General features: G+C 61.7%; 6 protein-coding genes across 6 annotated transcripts; 2 read left to right on the top strand and 4 right to left on the bottom strand.

The window, feature by feature from the left end:
• Window positions 1-89: 89 nt before the first annotated feature.
• On the bottom strand, window positions 90-1,850 carry RHTO_04524 (hpp family protein; the record flags this gene model as incomplete). The annotated part of the gene is made up of 4 exons (XM_016418190.1): window positions 90-558; window positions 617-761; window positions 818-1,266; window positions 1,330-1,850. 4 exons carry the CDS (start codon window positions 1,848-1,850, stop codon window positions 90-92), a joined length of 1,584 nt encoding a protein of 527 aa, XP_016270451.1.
• Window positions 1,851-2,752: 902 nt separating this feature from the next.
• On the top strand, window positions 2,753-4,983 carry RHTO_04525 (chaperone regulator; the record flags this gene model as incomplete). The annotated part of the gene is made up of 11 exons (XM_016418191.1): window positions 2,753-3,014; window positions 3,080-3,111; window positions 3,179-3,238; window positions 3,303-3,311; window positions 3,376-3,565; window positions 3,649-3,999; window positions 4,109-4,203; window positions 4,265-4,269; window positions 4,373-4,586; window positions 4,674-4,694; window positions 4,753-4,983. The coding sequence occupies 11 exons, from the start codon at window positions 2,753-2,755 to the stop codon at window positions 4,981-4,983; spliced, it is 1,470 nt and encodes a 489-aa protein (XP_016270452.1).
• A 252-nt stretch (window positions 4,984-5,235) lies between these two features.
• Window positions 5,236-9,401, bottom strand: RHTO_04526 (phospholipase D; the record flags this gene model as incomplete). The annotated part of the gene is made up of 22 exons (XM_016418192.1): window positions 5,236-5,400; window positions 5,473-5,498; window positions 5,566-5,572; window positions 5,634-5,695; window positions 5,759-5,813; window positions 5,892-6,068; window positions 6,172-6,316; window positions 6,412-6,720; window positions 6,801-6,952; window positions 7,038-7,160; window positions 7,246-7,706; window positions 7,812-7,921; window positions 7,976-8,077; window positions 8,151-8,180; window positions 8,282-8,328; window positions 8,394-8,435; window positions 8,516-8,606; window positions 8,755-8,954; window positions 9,008-9,014; window positions 9,075-9,204; window positions 9,267-9,303; window positions 9,357-9,401. 22 exons carry the CDS (start codon window positions 9,399-9,401, stop codon window positions 5,236-5,238), a joined length of 2,523 nt encoding a protein of 840 aa, XP_016270453.1.
• A 515-nt stretch (window positions 9,402-9,916) lies between these two features.
• On the bottom strand, window positions 9,917-11,875 carry RHTO_04527 (tRNA (guanine-N(1)-)-methyltransferase; the record flags this gene model as incomplete). The annotated part of the gene is made up of 9 exons (XM_016418193.1): window positions 9,917-10,051; window positions 10,133-10,612; window positions 10,669-10,905; window positions 10,963-11,073; window positions 11,129-11,193; window positions 11,249-11,326; window positions 11,389-11,484; window positions 11,544-11,632; window positions 11,706-11,875. 9 exons carry the CDS (start codon window positions 11,873-11,875, stop codon window positions 9,917-9,919), a joined length of 1,461 nt encoding a protein of 486 aa, XP_016270454.1.
• A 984-nt stretch (window positions 11,876-12,859) lies between these two features.
• On the top strand, window positions 12,860-13,682 carry RHTO_04528 (DUF962 family protein; the record flags this gene model as incomplete). The annotated part of the gene is made up of 5 exons (XM_016418194.1): window positions 12,860-12,951; window positions 13,066-13,102; window positions 13,183-13,194; window positions 13,251-13,411; window positions 13,565-13,682. The coding sequence occupies 5 exons, from the start codon at window positions 12,860-12,862 to the stop codon at window positions 13,680-13,682; spliced, it is 420 nt and encodes a 139-aa protein (XP_016270455.1).
• Window positions 13,683-14,076: 394 nt separating this feature from the next.
• RHTO_04529 (serine/threonine protein kinase SepH) lies at window positions 14,077-18,339 on the bottom strand (the record flags this gene model as incomplete). Its single annotated transcript, XM_016418195.1, has 7 exons — window positions 14,077-14,807; window positions 14,864-14,939; window positions 14,999-15,223; window positions 15,282-15,703; window positions 15,779-15,921; window positions 15,978-16,207; window positions 16,270-18,339. 7 exons carry the CDS (start codon window positions 18,337-18,339, stop codon window positions 14,077-14,079), a joined length of 3,897 nt encoding a protein of 1,298 aa, XP_016270456.1.
• Between the last annotated feature and the right edge of the window lie 886 nt (window positions 18,340-19,225).

Here is a 19,225-nt window from a genome sequence, read left to right on the forward strand (position 1 = left end):
ACCCGCTGAGCAATGCTCGGATACAAGTCGTCTTCTGATGCAAGCAAGATATAGCGGGTCTCCCCTCTACTCGTCTCCTCTAGTTCCTTTCACATCCTCGTGGCCCTCCTTCCCCTCTCCTCCCTCTCCTCCTTCTCCCTCGATCGCTGCCTCTCCATCTCCTCCCTCTCAACCCACCTCTCCTCCTCCCGCCTCGCCTCCTCGTCCCCGCTCGCGAGCGCCTCCTCATCCACTTCTCCGAGCATCCCAAGCCAGCGACGTTCGGAGTCTTCTTGCGCTGAGAACTCGGAGGGGTGAGAGGAATGTGAAGGGTCGAGGGGTGGGCGGGATTGCGAGCGTGAGCGCGAGCGGGAGGAAAGTGAAGGTGGAGGTACGAAGGTCGAAGTTCCTCCAGGTGGCGCGGCTGGGCGGGATGGAGAGGGAGAGGAGGAGGAGGTGGTTGTGGTTGTGGAGGATGTGGTTGAGGATGTGTCGTCGGCGGAGGGTGAGGCGGCTTCTTCGTCTGGTGGAGGGGGAGGGGCTGGGTCTGGTGCTGGCTGCGGTAGCGGTGTCCACCAGCTGTCGCGCACAAAATCGTCAGCAAGCGGTAGGAGAGAAGAGGGCATTCCGGACGCACTAGACTGGATACCGCCTCCTCCCCAAGTTGCCGACGAAACAAGACCAGACGCCCATCGCCGTGATGGAGAGGAAGACGTCTAGGATGTAGGTGTAGCGAGGGCCGGCCTGCTGGTGGTACGCTGCGATGAGTGCCGTCGCGCCGCCTGCAAAAACATCACGTTAGGACAGTTTTGAGCGCATGCAAGGTAGACAAGCGCACCTGGAGGATGTATAGTACCGGTTATCTGCATCGCAAAGACGGCCAATCCAACGGACAGCGCCGCCGAAACAGGCGTGAGGGAGTGCCAGCTCCCGATCGCGGCGACCGTATTATCCAGGACCGCCTCGTCCCTTGTAAACCGGTTCGACAGCGCAAAGAGCTGCGAGATGACTGCCCCAACGATGGCGGAGATGACGTGCCCTCCTACCAAGTTGCGCGGTTGGCTCAGCGGCGCTTCGGGGACGGCGTAGAGGAGGACTGCCGTAGCGCCGAAGGAGCCGATTGTGAGGGGCGTGGAAGAGAATGCGGAGGAGGAGATGCGCGAGAGGCCGGAAGAGATGGCGCAGGCGATCAGGATCGAGGGGAACGAGCCGAGGAAGCCGAGGAGGTAGTTTTCGTTCGCCGGGGAGAGGTGCCTTAGTGGGCGGATCAGCGGGGTCGGCAGGCCTCTGCAGGCGTCTGGATATGATCAGTAAGGGCATGTAGAGGGGACAGGATGCATGCGGACGCACCTGTGCCCTCGCACGCCGACAAAGTGCCTCGCGAGGCGAACAAACCACCTCGCCTTGTGCTTCCGCCACTCGTGCCGCACCTTTTTCTCCCTCGCTATCCGTTCCTTCTCAATCTCCCGCGCCACCCGTTCCCGCTCGAGCAGTTCCTTCGATTTGACCTTTTCGAGCCCGTTCGGCTTCTCCGTCGCCGCCGTCTCGCCCAGAGCGGGTTTCCCGTGGTGCAGGCCACGGAACAGCGGTGCCCTGCTCCCGTCCCGACTCAGACTGCGCTCGCTGCTCCTCCACTCGCTCGCCGTCCCCTCTGTCCCCACACTCTCGCTCCTTTCCCTCTGCCCTCCTACTCCCGCTCCGTCAACCCAGTAAGCCCGCTGTGCCCTCCCTCTAGAGTGCGAGTATCCCCTCGCTGCAGCAGGCGGAGACCGGGAAGGCGAGAGTGACGATTCGCGGGTGTAGGTCAAGCGGGAGACGGGGGCGGGTTGGAGAGCGGGTGGATAGGCGGGCGCAGAGGGCTGCGAGGCCATGCACTGGCAGCTTGTTAGGAGAAGTCTAAAGTAACAACAGCGGGTGTATTGGACGAGGGAGAGCAGCGACGAGCAAGAGTTCTCCGTGGTCGGACTCTCGCTGCAGGCGAGCGAGCTGCCGAAGGTGGAGACGTGCGAGGGCAACGGCGGCTCCCTTGCGAGCGATCGTCTCGAGGCGCGCTGCGATACAACAGCGCGGGCGGAAGAGGCGACGACGAGCGGTGTGGATGAGGAGGAAGAGCGGCGCGACCGGTCGGCGAGCGAATACCGAGGGAGTGTGTTCCTCGCTAATCTGCACAGCTCGCCGATAAAAGGCCAGCAGATGGTGAAGAGCCCCGTGAGGACTCGTGAGCAACAAAGGAAGACGCAGAAGCGCCGAGCGGAAGATGGAGCGGCGTCTCCTCGAAGCAAGTTCGACTTGCCTGCGCCTGTTTGGGCAGTACACGGACCACGTAGAGCAGCAACGGATCTACAGACTCGTGTGCGAGCACAGAAACCCCGTTCTGCGCTGATCAAGCGAGCGTGAGGGAGATTGAGCAGGAGATCCCCGTTCACGCGACAGCGTAGCGATGTCAACCCGCGCTCGATTCGCCCCCCGCTTCGTGGCCGCCCTTTGAGGTACATGTAGTCCCTACTGCCGAGCTCTCAGCCGCCCGCAAGCCGTACTGAGCGAGTTGACCTCCCTCGACCCGGGTTCGCTGATGAGAATGGCGAGGTCGACAACGACGCGATGAGGGGGCGTGGGAGCTGGACGAGTGGGTAGCCTGTGCGCTTTTTGCGACAGCAGGGAGCTAGTCGAGCCAGCCGAGCGAGTGCGAGCGACGACGACGCCGTCGTCCCAGTCCAAGCCTCCTCGCCGCCCGCTCTCACGCTCACCGCTCACCCACCCACAAGCTGACGGGATGGCGCCCCCTCTAAAGCGCATCCAAACCCACAAACAAGGCTGCTTCACAGCCACGACCTGCCCGCACTGCTCCGTACCGCTCGAATACCTCTCCCCACCATCACAGACCGCCCCCGACGAGTTTGAGCTCGAGTGTGCGGTGTGTAGGAAGGTTTGGACCGCAAAGGAGGGGAGGAAGGACGGTGGAGTCGCTGGGGCAAATGGACAGCCGCAAGGGAAGAGGGACAAGCCGGTGTCTGGGAAGAGGAAGATCGGGACCGGTGAGTGTTGCAAGTGCTCTCGTAGGGCGTTCAGGGAGCTGACGGTTCCGTTCCTGGGCGTGCAGATGAGCGACCACTCGAGACCGAGTACTACGATGTAGGCAGCGACTCTCGCTCCTCGTTCTGGTTGCGCGTGCTGATCCTCTTTCGTTCTTTCTTACCAGCTGCTAGGTTTGCCGATCACTTGCACAGCCGAAGACGTCAAGAAGGCCTACCGGCGACTCGTGCGTGACCTTGCGTCGCCCCTCGCGCTGGACGAGGCAAACCTGACTCTCCTCCCTTCGACAGGCCATCAAGGTTCGTTCCTCTCGCACTTCTTCCACCACTCGCACAGTTAAATTCAATGGATCTTCTCGCGCAGTACCACCCCGACAAGAATCCCGACGACCCCACCGCCGCCGACCGCTTCAAAGAGATCGCCGTCGCCTACACGACTCTCTCCGACCCGAAGCTACGCAAGCAGTACAACGAGTTTGGGAAGAGCAAGAAGGATGGGGGTAGTGCGGATGAGGCGGTTGATCCGGAGGTCATCTTTTCGACGCTGTTCGGAGGTGCGTCAAACTTGTCCCGGGCGGTCGGGGTCGACGATTGTTTGTTGAGGATGTGCTGATGAAAGTTGAGTGTCGATGCACAGGCGAACGCTTCCAGGACATCATCGGCACGATCTCGCTCGGCAGCGAGATGAAATCCGCGATGCAACTCGACGAATCCGACGACGAAGACGAGTCCTCTCCCTCCTCCTCGACCGCCGTCTCCTCCACCTCGACCTCCTCAACCGCAGCGACCAAACGCACTAAGAAGCCTCTGACACCCGAACAAGAACGTCGACGCGCACTCAAGGCTGAACAGGAAGCGAAACTCGCGGCTGAGAAGCAGAAGGTTCGAGAGGAGAGGGTCAAGGTGTTGAGCGACAAGTTGAGGGACAAGTTGGCGCTTTATGCGGAGCAGGCGCAGGGAGAGGAGGATAAGCAGATTGCGGATGGGGGTGAGTTCCGGTTTGCGGTCTGTCACGCTTGCTGGAATGTCGTGGCTCTCCGCGAATCGTTTCAAGCTCATGACAACGGATTCAGCAACTGACTAGCGCATCCTCGCAGTCCGGACGATGTGGTCGATCGAGGCAGAAGAGCTCAAGAAGGAGTCGTACGGCGTCGAATTGCTGCAGGCGGTTGGCGTCGTCTACCAGATGAAGGTGCGTTAGCTTCGTATCTCACGCTTTCGTACGTGCGCTGACGGATTAGTGTGTCGTGCAGTCCAAGTGAGCTTGCCGGTGCCTCCTGCCGCCTGTTCCCGCGAAACGCAATGCGCCGGTCAGGCTAGGTCGGATCGAAGTCCGTTCGCTGACTCTCACACCGTTACAGACACTACCTCGCCTCCACCGGTCCCGTCCCCTTCGGCATCGGCGGCTGGTTCCACGCCGCCAAGTCCACCGCGCACATCTTCAACCAAACGGTCTCGACCGTCCGATCTGCTTATGCGCTCAAGGACGTCTATGAGGAGATTCAGAAGGCTGAGCAGAGTGGAACGTTGAGTGAGGAGGAGAAGAGGAAGTTGGAGGATAAGGCGGCGCAGATGGTGAGTTTGCAGACTGCGCAGGACTCGCGGCATCTGTTCGAGCCGAGCACTTGTTGACGATTTGCGCTGCATTGCAATCCTTCACAGGGTCTCCACGCGCTGTTCAAGGTGCGATCCGTCTCTTCCCTCGCGCCTCCTGCTTCACTCACCTTCTCTCGCTCCGTAGGGCGCCAAGCTCGAAGTCGAGTCGATCATCCGCGAAGTCTGCGACCGGCTCCTCACCACCCTCGCCCCGGAAGAAGCCAAGACCGTCTCTCCTGCGCTCTTGCGGAAACGAGCCGTCGCTCTCGGGATCCTCGGCGAGGTCTACGCGAGCGTCAAGAAGGACCCGGGCATGCCTGATGGACCTTTTGGCGCGTTTGGGTTCGCGGCGGGGTCGCCGCCGCCTGGCGCGTAGGCGGGGAAGTCAAAGAAGACGTGTTACGATAGATTCTGCGGTTCCTTTCGTGTGTAGCTTTCTCGGCGAGGCTTTTCGCTCGCCGACCTAATCGCGCAATGCTAGCGGTCGCAAGATGCAGCAGACTGGCTGCACTCTCGAGATTGTCAACTGAAAGCGTCCATTTTCAAGCGTGTCAAGCGGGTACAACAAGCGATGCGCCTCCATCTTCCTCTCTCTTCCTCCTGGCTGTACACTCCCTGCCCTTCCCGCTCACAGGTAGATCGCCATCGTAACCGGGTTGACCGACGCGTCCGTCTCGAACACCTTGGCGTCCTTGAGGAAGTTGAGCGGCATCGGGACGATCCGTCCGCGCACTTGCGAGAGCTTGGACTTGATCTCCGAGACGGGGATGTCGAGCGAGGCGACGTGGCCGGGCTGTGAAAGTGGCAAATAGATGAGGGGAGGCGGAAGGAGAAGCGAAGAGAAGCGAAGAGGAACGAGACCCACCTTGATCGGGTGTTGCGGGACGAAGGCTGCGCGACGAGAAAGCGTGAATCAGCGAGGAGTGAAGTGGGCAGGCAGAACGCCAAGCTCGCGCACCTTTGTACTGTGGGACAGCAGCGAGTCAGCTCGGCACGGAGGAGATCATCCCGAACGAAACAACGCGCCTGCGCCCAAGTCTCGACATCCGGCGAGGGGACGGCGTGGAACACCTCGTTGAAGATGGCAGCTGGGTACGACTCGTCAGCCCGGTAGCTCGCGAAACCCGATTGCCGGGATAAGCAACACGGACCGTTGTTGGCGGCGGTATTGCGGAGAAGCGCCTCAGTTTCGGGCGAGAGGGGATCCTGCAGCAATCAGCAGGGCTCAGTCAGTACAGCCACACTCGCGAGATGTCGCACAGACAATCCGCTGCGTTGACGCACCATGACAAGCTCGTCCTCCCTTGACGCAGTCGTGTCCTCGTGAGGGACATCGACCGGCCTCATCGCTGCCGTGACGGGCTCTTGCGCGACAGGCGGGCAGATCTGAGGCGTCGAGAGGCCGAGGTGGTCCTTGTAGAGCTGGCGGCGGAGCGACGCGGCGAAGCGGGAGGCCATGAACTGCGGAAGGCGTCCTCGGGGTGAGTCGACTGCGCCATGGTTCAGCGCGCGGAAGGACCGGAGCGGTATGCCCACAAGCTGGACGGGCATAACGTCGACGCACCGGCTTGCCATCCATGCGCGACTCGATCATGTCCTCGTAGTCCTCGTAGACGCACGCAATCTCCGAGTCGCGGTCTCCGCGCAGCGAGCGGTCGTTGATATTAGCCGAGCCCATCAAGACGCGCAGGTCGTCGACGATCATGAGCCTGTGGAACGAAACGTCGGTTAGGAAGGTCAGCTCTTGAGGAAGAGGGACGATCGAACGCGCTTCGAGTGAATGTAGGTCTCCTCCGTGACGAACGCGTTCCGCTCAGAAGCTTCGTCGCCGCACCACGGCTCGGTCGCAATGTTCCCGCCCGAGTGGTCCGCATGGTGCGCGAGCGAGTCGGAGATCTGCTCCCGCACATCGTCTGCTCGCTCGAAACGGTGCACGATGTCCCACGCTTCGTCGTAACCGTGCGGGAGAGGGATCTCGACGACCGGGTTCGGCTTCTGCGCGGCAGCTTTGACGTCGAGAGCGGCTGTTTCGCCACCTTCTTGCGGGACGGCGAACTTGACGACCTTGTTCTTCTCGAGCTCGCTTTTGAGCGCGTCGGGGCCGAGATAGACCCTGCGCGAGGCGACAGCCCAGCGTAATGAGCACGCGTCGAAGCCGACGGCGAAGAGGCCAAGAAGCTGTCGCCTACGCACCTCGCCAACGCCGCCTGAGCCTGCTGGAACGACACGCCCGACTTCTGCTCCATGCGCTTGATGCGCTCAGGGTCGTTGTTGATGCGGTCGAAGCTGCGGAGGTTGTACACTTCGATGTAGTCGTTCGGGTTGAAGCCGGCTTGTTGGATCAGCTGCGAGCAGGGCCCAGCGAAAAAGGGTTGCGTAAGTCATCGTAAATTTTGGATCGCCAGTCGCTTGAACGTCGACGCTGCTCACCTCGAACATCGAGTGCCCGCCGCGGCAAATCGAGTAGTACTGCGCGCCGAGGATGGCGAGCGTCCCGCTGTTTCCGTACAAGTCGCCTGCGAAGCCGGGGATCGCAGGGATGAGGATAACAACCTGTGTCGACAAGAGACGCCGTCAGGATCAGCTGGCTTAAGGCAAGAGAGGCCCGCTTGACGCGGGACCCAGCACCTCGACGCACCTTGAACTTTTGCCCGCTCCTCGCGGCGCTCAACACCCTCTCGACGATCGCCTGGGCAACCCTGTTCGAAACAGGCGCTTTGTCGTCCGCGCTCGCCTTCGAAACGAAGAACTGGTTCGAGATGAAGACGAAATGCCTCGACTCGCGGATCAACTCGATGTAAGCCGTCTGGATGGACGACTCTGTCACGATCCCGTGTGACCAGTCTGCGGAAGAGCGGAGGACCTGGACGCGCGTCGTTCCTGCGCCGGGACGAGGACCGATAGGCTCTGACCACCCTTCGGGACCGGGCGAGCGAAGGTGGATGTGGAAGTGCTGGCCGATTTCGGCGAACTTTCGAAGGTGAGGGTGACCTGCGATAGAGGGAGGAGGGTCGTCGGACGGGTCAAACTTGTGCGGGAAGGCGAGGATAGGGTAGCGGTCGTCGCGGCGGTACTTGAGGTGCTTGACGAAGTTCCACCCTGCGTGAAAGTTCAGGTGAGTCTTCGGCGTAGAGCAGCATGAGGATACCTGCGCAGGATTGCCCGTGCAAGGGAGCTCATGGAAGTCTAGCGGCGGAGACTCACGCTCGACGAAGTGCTGCGCAACATCCAACACCGCCGGACCCGTCAACATCGAGTGCACGTCATGCCACGGCATCCTCGGCGCCTCGAGCCTGCTCTGCTGATTCGAGACCCTGTCGCCATCCCTTCATCAGCCTTGTCACAAGGAGGAAAGGGTGGCGGCGCACCAGTAGTCGACGGCTTGGAAGTCTTGGATCCGCGCGTTGTTGTAGTCTTGGCCTGCGAAAAGCGTGCGGGAGAAGTCGGTTGGGTGGACGTCGGAGAGTGGGCTGTCGAGATGTGAAGGGTGAGAAGGTTAGCGCGCGGAGAGGGAGAAGCGAGGTTAGCGAGAGCGAGACGAACTGCGACGAGGTGTCCCATCGACCGAAGCAGCTGGACGCCACGAAGGTGTTTAGCAGACGTCACGCCAGGTCAGCGAGCCAGCATGGCTTTGTGGCCAGCTCGCATTGCGGCAGAGGGCGACTGCAACTCACATGTCGAGTCCTCCGATGCAAGCGATGCAGTTGTCCACGACGACGACCTGTGTGCGTCCAGGAAGACGTGTGTCAGCGGGCTGGAAGCGGGGTTACTCGAGGAAAGACGGACCTTCTCATGGTGAGACCAGTACAGCGTGACTTCTCCTCCAATCTGCCGCGTACCTCATCGACGAGTCAGCAGCCTCCTCAAGCGAGAAGGCGTAACAACGGGCGGACGAAAGCGCGACGTACGTGATCCGGGTGCCGCATCACGGCGATGTTCTCGTGCAGGTCCTCGAGGAAGTGCTTCGAGTGGTGGCTGCTCATCGTCATCGTCTGGGTGCTGCAAATAGCGTTCGAGGCTCGTCAGCGAAGTTCCAGCGGGAGAAGGCGAGGGGGAGGCAGCGATAGCGGCGTGAGGGTAGGAAGGCGAGGAGTGAAGGCGGGGAGCGAGACAATGGAGGGCGCGGAGAAAGGAACAGGCGACGCACACCTCCTTGTAGACCACAATGAAGATCTTCACGCCCTGCTGAGCCTTCCGCAAGAGCAACCTGTCGAGCCTAAAATCCTCGTGTTGGCTCGGCGGACGTCGAAGGAACAGCTCGGGCGTGAGCCACCAATCGAGAATCCAGATCGTCTCGCGTGCTTCGTCGAGGATCTCGGAGAGGGCGTAGAAGTAGTCGTGGCCATTCTGCGGAAGGAGTGAGCGAGAGGTGAGGAAAGGAGGAAGCGGACTGGACTGACGAGGTACCTGTTCCCGCGGTGCTTTCGTCAGCTCTTAAACGGGTTAATTCCACACCGGAAAACGCACCACTTGACAGCGTTCCCCTCCCTGACGCCCGCAAACGACCCAAACCTGTGGCTCTCGCAGATCCTCCTCCTCATCTCGTCCTCGGCCTTTTCGTGTTCCTCATCGTGGCGGTGGTTCGGGTTGACAGCGTCTGTTTCGCCACGTGAGCGAGTCAGCTAGTCCGAGGGCAGGGAGGGTCGAAGGGAGACGGACAGGCGACAGACTCTTTGAGGCGGTCTGCGCGGACTGCCTGAGTTCGAGATGGTTAGCCGGGTGAATATAATGACTGGAAGTGGGACTTACGAGCTTGTCGACCTTGTCTGCGAGCTTGTGGACGAGTTTCGACATCTGTGCACCGCCTCGCGAACGGGATGATGAGGGTGGGAGGAGAGTGCGAGATCAGACGCGGGTGCAGGCCGCTGGGTTGAGCTGGAATGAGCAGTAGAGCCTGGGAGTCTGGTGAGCGTGAGCAAGAAGCGGTCCGAGCGAGGTTGAGGAGGTCGAGGAGGACGCCAAGATGAGCGGGGAACGGTCAAGTCGCGCAGCAGAACAAGCTACAATAAAGTATGTATACTGCAGTACTAGCTTGAAGCACAAGCAAGTCCTCGATGGTCTAGTGGTTATGATTCGGCTCTCTCACAGCCGCGAGCGGGGTTCGATTCCCCGTCGGGGAATTACCATCATCTTTTCAACGCCATCTCAAGCAGCTTTTTTGCACTTCCAGCAGAGGGCAGGGTGTGTCACGACACCGTGAAGGAGCGGTGGCGTCTCTCACTGTTCTCTGTCCGACAAACCCACTGACACCCACTGGCTCCTGCGATCCTGCGACTCGCTGCAATTGCATTCGAGCATACATTGTCCAGCTACCGCACCATCTCCTCCGTCAACCTGAACTCGAGGCAGTACATCGCCTTCTTCGGCGCGACGTCGCGGACGTATCGGAGCGCAAAGTCGGGCAGGGCGGGGTGGACTTGGTGGCCGAGTGCTTCGGTGGCACGCTGCGTGCATTGACACCCGAGCGTCAGCACGATCTGGGTATGAAAAGGATGAACAACGGCAGGGGAGAGACCGGGACGCACCGCACAGATGTCCTTCTCCGCCTCCTCGACCTCCTTCGTGAAGCAATAACAATGCACAACCGGCAGTCCGCCCGCCTCCTCCACCGCGCGCTTGACCTCTTCTTCGCCCACTAGCTTGTACAAGGGCCGGAAGAGACCGTTGAAGGCGTCGAGGAAGGTCAAGGCGGAGGCGGGGAGGTTCATGATGTAGTGATTGGGTAGGCGGCGCGGGCGGGGTGCGGGCTCGGAAGGCGTGGCAGAGGGAGAGAGGGAGAGGGAAGCGAGCGAGTTGAAGGGCGGAGATGCGGAGGACGAAGCTGGCGTTTCGGGCGAGGCGGCAGCGGCTGCTCGTGCTTCCCGCTCTGCTCGAGCTTTCCGCTTCGCCTCGCGCGAAGTGAGGGCGGGTACGTAAGGCGGGAAGGGATCGTTCCAGATCTTCAGGATGGAGGTCTGGATGAAGTGCCGGCCGTCGTCCTCGAACGCGCGGACGTTCTTCTCCACCTGTGTCAAGCGATCGTCAGCTCAGACTTGTGAGAAGAGAGTGACCGTGAGCGCACCTTGTTGAGCTTGACATTCTCGCCCAACGCCTCCGCACTCGCCGGGTTCAAATCGCTCGCCAACACCCCACACCCCTTCTTCCCGGCAGGGATCGCAAACGGTCCCACGCCCGCAAAGCCATCGACAATCACATCCGTAGGCTTGAACGACTCGACGAGTCGTGCGTGCTCCGTCTGCAAGCGGGAGTTCCAGTAGACTTTAGAGAAGTCGAAGCGGAAGCGGCAGTCGTGTTCGGACTGCGAGAAGTCAGCATTAGCGAGGTCCATGAGCATGAGGGAGAATTCGAAGCGCACCAGCTCGACCTGGAAGTCAGGGTCTCCCGCCAGCACTTCCATCTGGAAGTTTCGGTAGACATTGTCGATCGAGTCGAGCTTGTTGACGACTGTTCGGAGGCCCTTGTTTTTCTGCGATTCGGAAACATCAGCGTAGTACTAAGATGAGAAAGAGGGGCAGGCGTACATCGAGGATGACCTGGCCGATTAGGTGTCGGTGAGGAAGGTACTGTTCGCGAAGGTTGACATGGGCTGCGAGAGTAGAGATCAGCTAGGCGTCCTTGTTCCGGTGTCACAGCCAGCTCACCGATGTGCCCGACCTGCGTAAAGGCGGTAGGCGACTCGTCAAGCAAGTCTTCGGGAAGGACAGCCTGGAGGATCTGGTCTGCGGGCGGGTGACGGGCGTCAACTTGCATCCTTCAGCTCGCGCATAGGTTCGCCACGAACCTGCAGTCCAGTAGTCGTAACCGACCTTGAGATCGTGCTCGACGAGCTCGCCGTCGTTGCGCTTGACAACCTCGAGCAGTTCAGTCGGAAGGGAGGCTGTCTCCTCGTCCACTCGTCAGCTCCCGCGCTCCCCTTGAAACGGCAGCCGTACGCACACCGATCTCCTGTCCGCAAGAGCACCCGGCGGTACTCGTTCGAGGTGTCTGGGTTGACGGCGCCGATACCCCGCAAGCGAACGATGAAGCTGTGAGAGGCGACGACCACGGCATCTGGTGAGCTCGTTCAGGTCTAGAAAGATGCCTAGACGGTGTACGCACTCCTTCGCATCCTCCTTCATGAACTTGTTGGCTTTGGCGGCGGGCAATCTCGCAGCAAGCAGCGTGAGTCTGGCGTCGAACGCGGCGCGGTCCAGCTCGCTCATCCCGCGCCGGACGGGCGGTTCGAGCGTTGGCTGAGGCAGTGGGCCGTGTGGAGCTGAGCGTGTCATCCTTGCTAGCTTCAGCAGGCGGGTGAGCATATGCAGAGCGGGTCTTGCTCTCGCGCGAGCTCGACGACGGCTCTCTTCCTCCTTCCCTTCACTCGACTTGGCTCTTTCTCGCTCGTGGGAGTCGTGGAGGAATGCTCGACGCTGCTACAGGTGCGCACAGTCTCCTTTACCGGTCCACCCTCGCGCGCTCGACATCGCCAGCTCGACATGATGCCTCGGGCTCCGTCTCCTTTGCCGGAACGGATACAGCCTTTGGTTATCCCTGGCCTAGTAAGGCGACACCTACGGGTAGTCGTCCGACATGCCGACAACTTGTACAAACCCTGATCTCGAAGCACACGAATTGCGCGCGAGCGTGGACGACGGCAAAGGTTTTCCTGCCTGGGCGGTGTGGACTGACGCCTCGTTCGCCTCGTGCAGATTGTGACTGCTTGTGTATGCTGTGGCTCGCGTGGATGTATGGCGGAGGAGCTGGTCGGTGCGGAGGGCTCTGTCGAGGGAGGGGAGGTGCCGACGGATTGCTTGCTGGCGGACTGGGCATGTCGTTGCGCTCACTGCAATTCCTCTATCTCTCACTCGTCGTGACTGTCGCAGGGAGTCGCGTGAGAACCGACCTGTGTGTGCTGGACTCGGCAAAGGCGGCCGCCGGAAGAACCTCAAACCTGGCTCTCGCCTATCAAGCAGGCTGTCGCTCGAGCGAATGCAAGTCGTCTCGAGCAGCAAAAGCAGGCCAGCTCGTCGCGACACCCAGACAGCCCACGGGAGAGAGAGACGCCCAGCAAAAAAGAGAAATACGTGTTCCCCGACGGGGAATCGAACCCCGCTCGCGGCTGTGAGAGAGCCGAATCATAACCACTAGACCATCGAGGACTTGCTTGTACTCCAGGCCAACAATGCAGTACAGACATCCCTTGTAAGCCTGTCACCGCTCACACGACTTGGCCGCCTCGCCTCCTTGCCTGTTCCCTCCTCGACAACGCCACGATGACCACGCTCAAGGTCGAACGGGTCGCCAACCCCGAGTACAAGCCCCAGCCGTACTCCGTCACAGGCTACAGCACCTTCCGCTCGTTCTAGTGGGTCCCTCCTCTCAACTCCTCTCGTTCCCCACCCTCATCTCTCGGAGCATCTCTCGCTTGCGACTCGCTTTCGGCTGGACTGACGACGCGTGTGCTGTGGTTACGGTGCAGCCCTTACTACTTGGGCGAACACAGCAACAAGATCTGCGTGAGTTGGGCGAATGCCGGGTTCCGCCTCTTCCTCTCTTCGAGACCAACGAAGGCTGAATGCAGTCTTCCCAATCGCAGCGACGCCTTCACGTTCGTCTCGCTCTCTCCAACGCCCTCGCCGTCCTGCTGAACCTTGGACTCGACAGCTAATCGGCACTACCATCGCCCTCGGCACCTTCACCCGCGCTCTGCTCGCCGCCGCCCCTCTCCTCGCCAAAGACCCGAAAGGGCGCCTCGACGCCCTCCGTTTCGGCGGCGAAGGGTGGAAGTCGATCGGGGAGTTGCTGCTCGGCGGGTTTGTGCAGGGGTATGTGTGGGCTTGGTGGGTCGCTTCGTTCTCTCCTCGGCTCTGAGGCACGTCGAAGACACTGCTACGAACGCTATCGGATGTGCTGTACTTGACTCATGTCGAGCGGAAAGTCCAGGCATCTCAACTGAACCCTCGGCTCACGTTTCGCAGGGTCGGCCACTTCTTCTTCGAACTTAACAAGCCCGCAACCTTCAAGCACCCCTTCTTCAGCTTCATGGGCGACCTCAGGCTCTGGTGGGAGGTCATGACGTTGCAGAGGAGGCCGTGAGGCGGTGCCTCCCTCAGCTCGGGGAAGAGGAGCGGATTTGTATCACGGAAGTGTTTTCGGTTTGTAACGCCAGTCTCCTGTTGTCTTTCCTCTCGTTCGATGGTGCGTGAGCGAAGAACGCGTCGACGCAGCGAAGCAGACAAGCGAGACGACAAGACCAGAGTTGCGGACGAAGGCGAGGGAAGGGGATGCAATCTGAATACAATGACATGGCGTGCGAATGGGAAGACGAGTGCGAGAGCGGGAAATAGGAGCGCAGACGAGAGCGAGAACGAGGCGTGCGAGAATAGATAGAGAGGCTCGAGGGAGAATGCGTGCGTGCGAGGGAAGGAATCTGTACGTGAAGGGAGGAGTGCGAGAGCTAGACAGGACAAGGGAGGCGGAAAGGACGTAGTTACATGACGGTGCACTCGCTGCGCTTGCTAGAAGACGAGGCCGCGCCGGGCGACTTGGAGAGAACGTTGACGGGCTGGCTGACGCTGCGTAGGTGGCGCTTCTGGTTCGTTTCGGCAGCGGCCTTGGTCGGTGAGGGCGTTGCGACGTCGTTCGTGCGCGAGGGGAGGTCGATGCTGACGCGCGGAGTAGGCGACGACGGCGCCATAGAACCCAACTCGATCGGTCCAGCACTCGCGTTCTCCGTTCGACGCTTTGTAGGTGTTGTGGTGGTCGAGACAGACGTCGACTGCGGCCTTACGCGGGACTTGCCGAGCGAAGGAGGGGGAGTCGACTGGGGTGAGCGAGTCTTGGTCGGCATCAGGGCGTTCGAGATGGTTCGCAACGGGCGGCGAGACGGAGAGGTTGGACGAGAAGAGGGCGGCGTGCGCGATGTCGTAGAGCCTGGAGAGGAGAGCTTCGGACGGCGAGATTTGCTGAAGGGAAGGTAGTCGGCGAAAGCGAACGAGGGAGGAGTCGAAGAAGCCGGCGGCGGCGGGGACGCAACCGCCTGCAACGTCGGGAATCGCGCGAGACTAGTCCCGCTGTGCGCCGCCGCGAACGCGAGCAACTGCGCGCGCAAGTCGCAGGTCGATGCGAATTCTTTGCAGCGAGAGTGGGCGATCAAGCCGCAGTCTTTGCAGAGGACGGCGTGGCGCTTGGTTGGCTCGCCGCAGATCTTGCAGTCGACGGCTGTAGTCTAAGCGTCAGCTGTGTGCCTAACATGGTGGAGAGACCGTCGAACGCACCTTTGCTCGACGTGATCTTGACGAAAGAGTGCGGGTGCGGGAGGTCGTCCGGGTCGATGGCGGGGAGGGGAGGCGCCTGCACGGGGAACAGGATCAGCAAGCTTGCGTGAAGCGTATGCGCTGAAACATACGCACAGCGACTTCCTCGTCTTCGGCACGGTAGCCCGAGTCGAGCGAGTCCCTCGGCGCGGGCTCGTCGAGCGCGAAAGGCAGAACAGGTGGCACGAGCGGAACTGGCGAGTCAGACATGTCGTCGGTGAAGGCCGCGGCGGAGGAGAGGGTGGCGGGAAGCGAAAGGAGCGGGCGGCGGTGGTCGGAGGAGATGCGGCGGTGGAAGGGAATCGAGTCCTGCGGGCGCGACTGCGTGCCGGTGGGCGTCAGTACCAGCTGTCACTGTCGAAGGAGGAACGAGACGAACCTGCAGGCCAATAGAGTGCTTGACCAACCATGGATCCTCAAACAGCTTGTCTGCCGTAGGCCGCTCCTGCGGGTTCTTGCGGAAGCAACGTAGCAAGAACCGCTCGAGCTCCGCCGAGATGCCATCCGGAAGCGGCGGACAGTCGTCTTCGACGATGCGGAACATGGCACTCATGGCGACCAGATCGGCGTAAGGCGGACGACCTGAGACTAGCTCGCAGATCGTTGCGCCGAGAGACCAGATGTCGCTTGCTGCCGTCGCGCCTTGCATCGAGATGACCTCGGGCGCCATCCAGTTCGGAGTACCGTTCACCTCCGTCGCGGCGGCGAGGCCGCGAGTCGTCTTGAGCGCGTTCAGGTTGAGCGACACGCCAAAGTCGGACAGCTTGATGTTGCCATTCTTCGTCGAGAGGACGTTGGCAGCTGCAGGCAGGGTCGGAGGTGAGAAGCGAAGTCAACTTGCTGCTTGCGAAGGTCAGCTGAGGAAGCGCAACGCACCCTTGAGATCGCAGTGTACGACGCCCTCGCCGTGCAAGTAGGCGAGTCCTTCGAGCATCTTGAGGACGTAGGCCGCGACGAGCGATTCGGGAAGCTGGCCATACTGCTTGATCGTCTTTTCGAGCGAGCCGCCTTCGGCAAATCTACGGTAGAAGATGGTGAGCGATGGGAGACGGTCTCGAGTAGTAGCAGGACGCACTCGAGGATGATGTTGAGGTAGTGCTCGGTGCGGACAAGTCCTTCGTACTTGACCACCGCCGGGTGCGTAAGCGACCTGAGCAGCTTGACTTCATTGCTGAGCTCGGCAACCTCGTTCTCGCTCTTGCCTTCGAGCGAAATGCGCTTGACGGCAACGACTTGGCCCGTGTTGAGGTTGAGTGCTCGATAGACCGAGCCGAACTGGCCGCGACCGATGCACTCGCCAAGTTGCTGAGCGAGGGAGGAGCGTCAGCTCGGTGGGCTGAAACGCATTTGCAACTGAGGGTGCTCACGTAGGTCAAGACCGGCTTGCCCTTCTCACGTAGCACCAGCTTGGTTCGCGTCGCCGCGCCCGACGAGATCCGCCTGCTGACTCGCCGCTGACGATACTCTCCCCCGCCCATGTCTTCGTCGCCACTGAAAACGAGACTTTCGTGGCGGGTTCGTACGCTCGACTTACCGCTGACCAGGCCGGAGGGGAAGCCGAGACCGATGCCGTAGTCTCTGTCTGAGGAGGGAGAGACGGGACGAGAGTCGGGAGTGTGAAGCTCCGACAAGTACCGCTTTCCAGCTCGAGGCCGTTCGATGCGTGAGGGACTCAGAGGGCGGGTGAGGAGGTCTGCGGCGGGGGAGGTGGACGGGTTCGCATTGCTGGATGCGGAGAGGCCGAGCTGCTCCCGCTCAGAGGGAGTGGGCTCGACGACTGCGCCGGAGCTGAAGGTCCTGTCAGTGGTGCTGAGGCGGTAGGGGCGCAGAGGGGGCTTCGTGGCCGATGGAATAGGCGCGAGCGAACGATGCCGTTGACGCGAGACGACGACGACGTCCGGTTTCGCCTGCACAGGCAAGGACCCGTCGAGGCTGATGCGTTTCTCTCCCCGCGACGGGCGCCGATGTGGCAAGTCGCTGTCGCCACGCTTCGTCGGAGAGCGTTTCGGTCGCAAGAGCGGCGAGGCGGGAAAGGGCGGCTCGTCCTCCTCGACCACGGCGAGCACATCGATGGCCGACTCGACGACACGGCGGTCGCTGGACAAGGCGTAAAGCCCGGTCTGCTGGTCGTTCGACGGCTGATCGCAGCTCTGAGCTGACGCAGTCACGCTCGTGTCGCTGCTCTTGCGCGAGCCGGTACTCGGCCGCCAATCCGAGATGCGGCTGCTGCCGGGAGACGACGAGCCCGTCGAAGAGACCGTCAGGGCCGGTGACGAGCCCGCCGGGTGCGAGTTGCGAGCTCGAACGAGCCGGCCTCGAAAGTCGATATCGAGCTGTACCGGCTCTGGATGCAGTCCGACCGAGTATGAGCGAACGAGTGCAGGAGGAGAGGGGGCGAGGTCGGCTGCGGAGAGACTGTTGCGTGCCGAGGGCAGCGGGAGGATGAGCGAAGTCGAGCTCTGCGTCGGCGGGTCAGGCGTCGGAAGAGCGGGCGGCGGGCGGGTTGGGCGGGGCGGCGTGGCGTGCTGTTCGACAGCGGGGAAAGGGAAAGAGGTGAGGTCGTCAGGAAATCTTGTCTGCGTCGGCGTCGGACTCGTCAACTTGGCAAGCGCTTCGGCGCGGAAAGCCTGCCGGGTTTCCTCGTCGACAGGCGGCGAGCGCGATGCCGAACGGTTGACCGGCTCGGGAGACGACGGCGGCGGTGTAGGGAGCGATGGAGGGTTCCACAGCGCTTTCGGTGAGCGGGCGCGGCGAAAGGCGGATGGAGCGACGAGAGGAGGAGTCGAGCGGTCGAGGGGTTCGAGAGAGGCAGCAGATTCTTCCGACGACTGTCGAGGCGTGTACAGGTGGTGTGACTGGACGAGTGAGTGGCCGTCGACGGGCGAAAGCGGGAGGAACGACGACTTCGCTCCATTCGTCACTGACGAATCCCACTTGACCATCGGGCTTTGCGGTCCCTCCGCTTCCTTCGTCGTGGTTGAAGCGTCGTGCAAGTCCCACTGCGCCTTCTCCTCACCGGGCGTGGCGAGCTCAGGCGAACTCATGATGAACATCGGCGCCTTGTCTCGGTAGCTTCGCAAGCCCGAGTCGTCCGCCTCGCCCTCCTCCTTCCTTCTTGTCCCGCCAGCCATCTTGCGCGCAGCAGCCATCAGCGACGTTCTCGCCAACCGTGCACGCTGGAGCGACGGTTTCGCCCCAGGCCGAGCAGGCTTGTCGACGCCAAAGGAGAACCGCCGTTCGCGCTTCGTGTCGACCGCGGACTCGCCGCCCACTCGAGCCGCCCAGCTCGTCCCCAGCACAGGGAAGCGCGAGAGAAACCACGGCGAAGTAGGCGAGAACGAGGATTCGGCCGGTTTGGCGGACGCAGGACGACCGAAGAGCCGAGACTTGGGTGCGGTGGGAGTTGTCGGGCTCGTCGCGACTGCGGCTGCGGCCATGCTGGCGCTCCGAGAGCCGACCGTGCAAGCGGCAGACTGGTGAAGAGAGGGAAAGAGGCCGGTGGTCGTGTGAGCGAGAGTGTTCGGTATTGCAGGTCGAATGGCGGGAGATCAAGATCGGGAGGTGACGCTCGTCGAGCTCGGTAGGGTTGAATCGAGCCTGCGGGGAACGATATGAACGAGGGACCTGGGATCACGGGCTGGAGAGAGCGCACCTTGTTGGCCTGTCTCCCAGCGTCCGCGCAGCGTCAGTCCTGCAAGTTGCGGACCCTCCGAAGGTATGCGAGCCGTCCGAACGTTCGCGCTAGTGGGGGCGCGCACTTGCCGCGAGCGAGGGTCGCCGTTCGAGGCGAAGAGTCGTGGGATGGGCGGTTAAGGTGTGGCAGCGAGAGGGCAACGCCGAAGCAGCCGAGGCGGTGGGCGTCAGAAGGAAAGCTCAGGAGAGGAGCTGACGAGCGCCGAGCGTCCTTCGGAAGAGCAGGAGGAGGCCTGAGCGGTGCCGGATCTCCGATTCCCCTGCGAAGGCCAGGATGAGGCCCGACGAGCTGCAGGCGGGCGGACGACGAGCGACTGTGGTGCAGTAACCGCTGTCAGTCAACACACCTTTGCAGGAGACGCAGGAAGAGAGGGCACTCGCCTCGCTCCTCGACCCACTCGACGAGGACCTCAAGCGTCCTCGAACGGCGACTCCTAGTCGCACAGGCTCGATTCGGGCGTAGAAGCAGCGGTATGCGAGAGTAAACATCGTCCAGCAGGAGACCGTCGAAAGCGGTCAGTCGCATGCCGCAAGCAGGTCGTCTGCTCGTCGAGGCATGTCAGGAGTCTCTGAGTGTATGCACTCCTGTTGGCTCGTTCGGCGGGTCGTGGCTGCTCCGGTGGATTGTAG

The sequence above is a fragment of the Rhodotorula toruloides genome (assembly GCF_000320785.1).
Source record: "Rhodotorula toruloides NP11 unplaced genomic scaffold Scaffold29, whole genome shotgun sequence".
Lineage (NCBI taxonomy): Eukaryota > Fungi > Basidiomycota > Microbotryomycetes > Sporidiobolales > Sporidiobolaceae > Rhodotorula > Rhodotorula toruloides.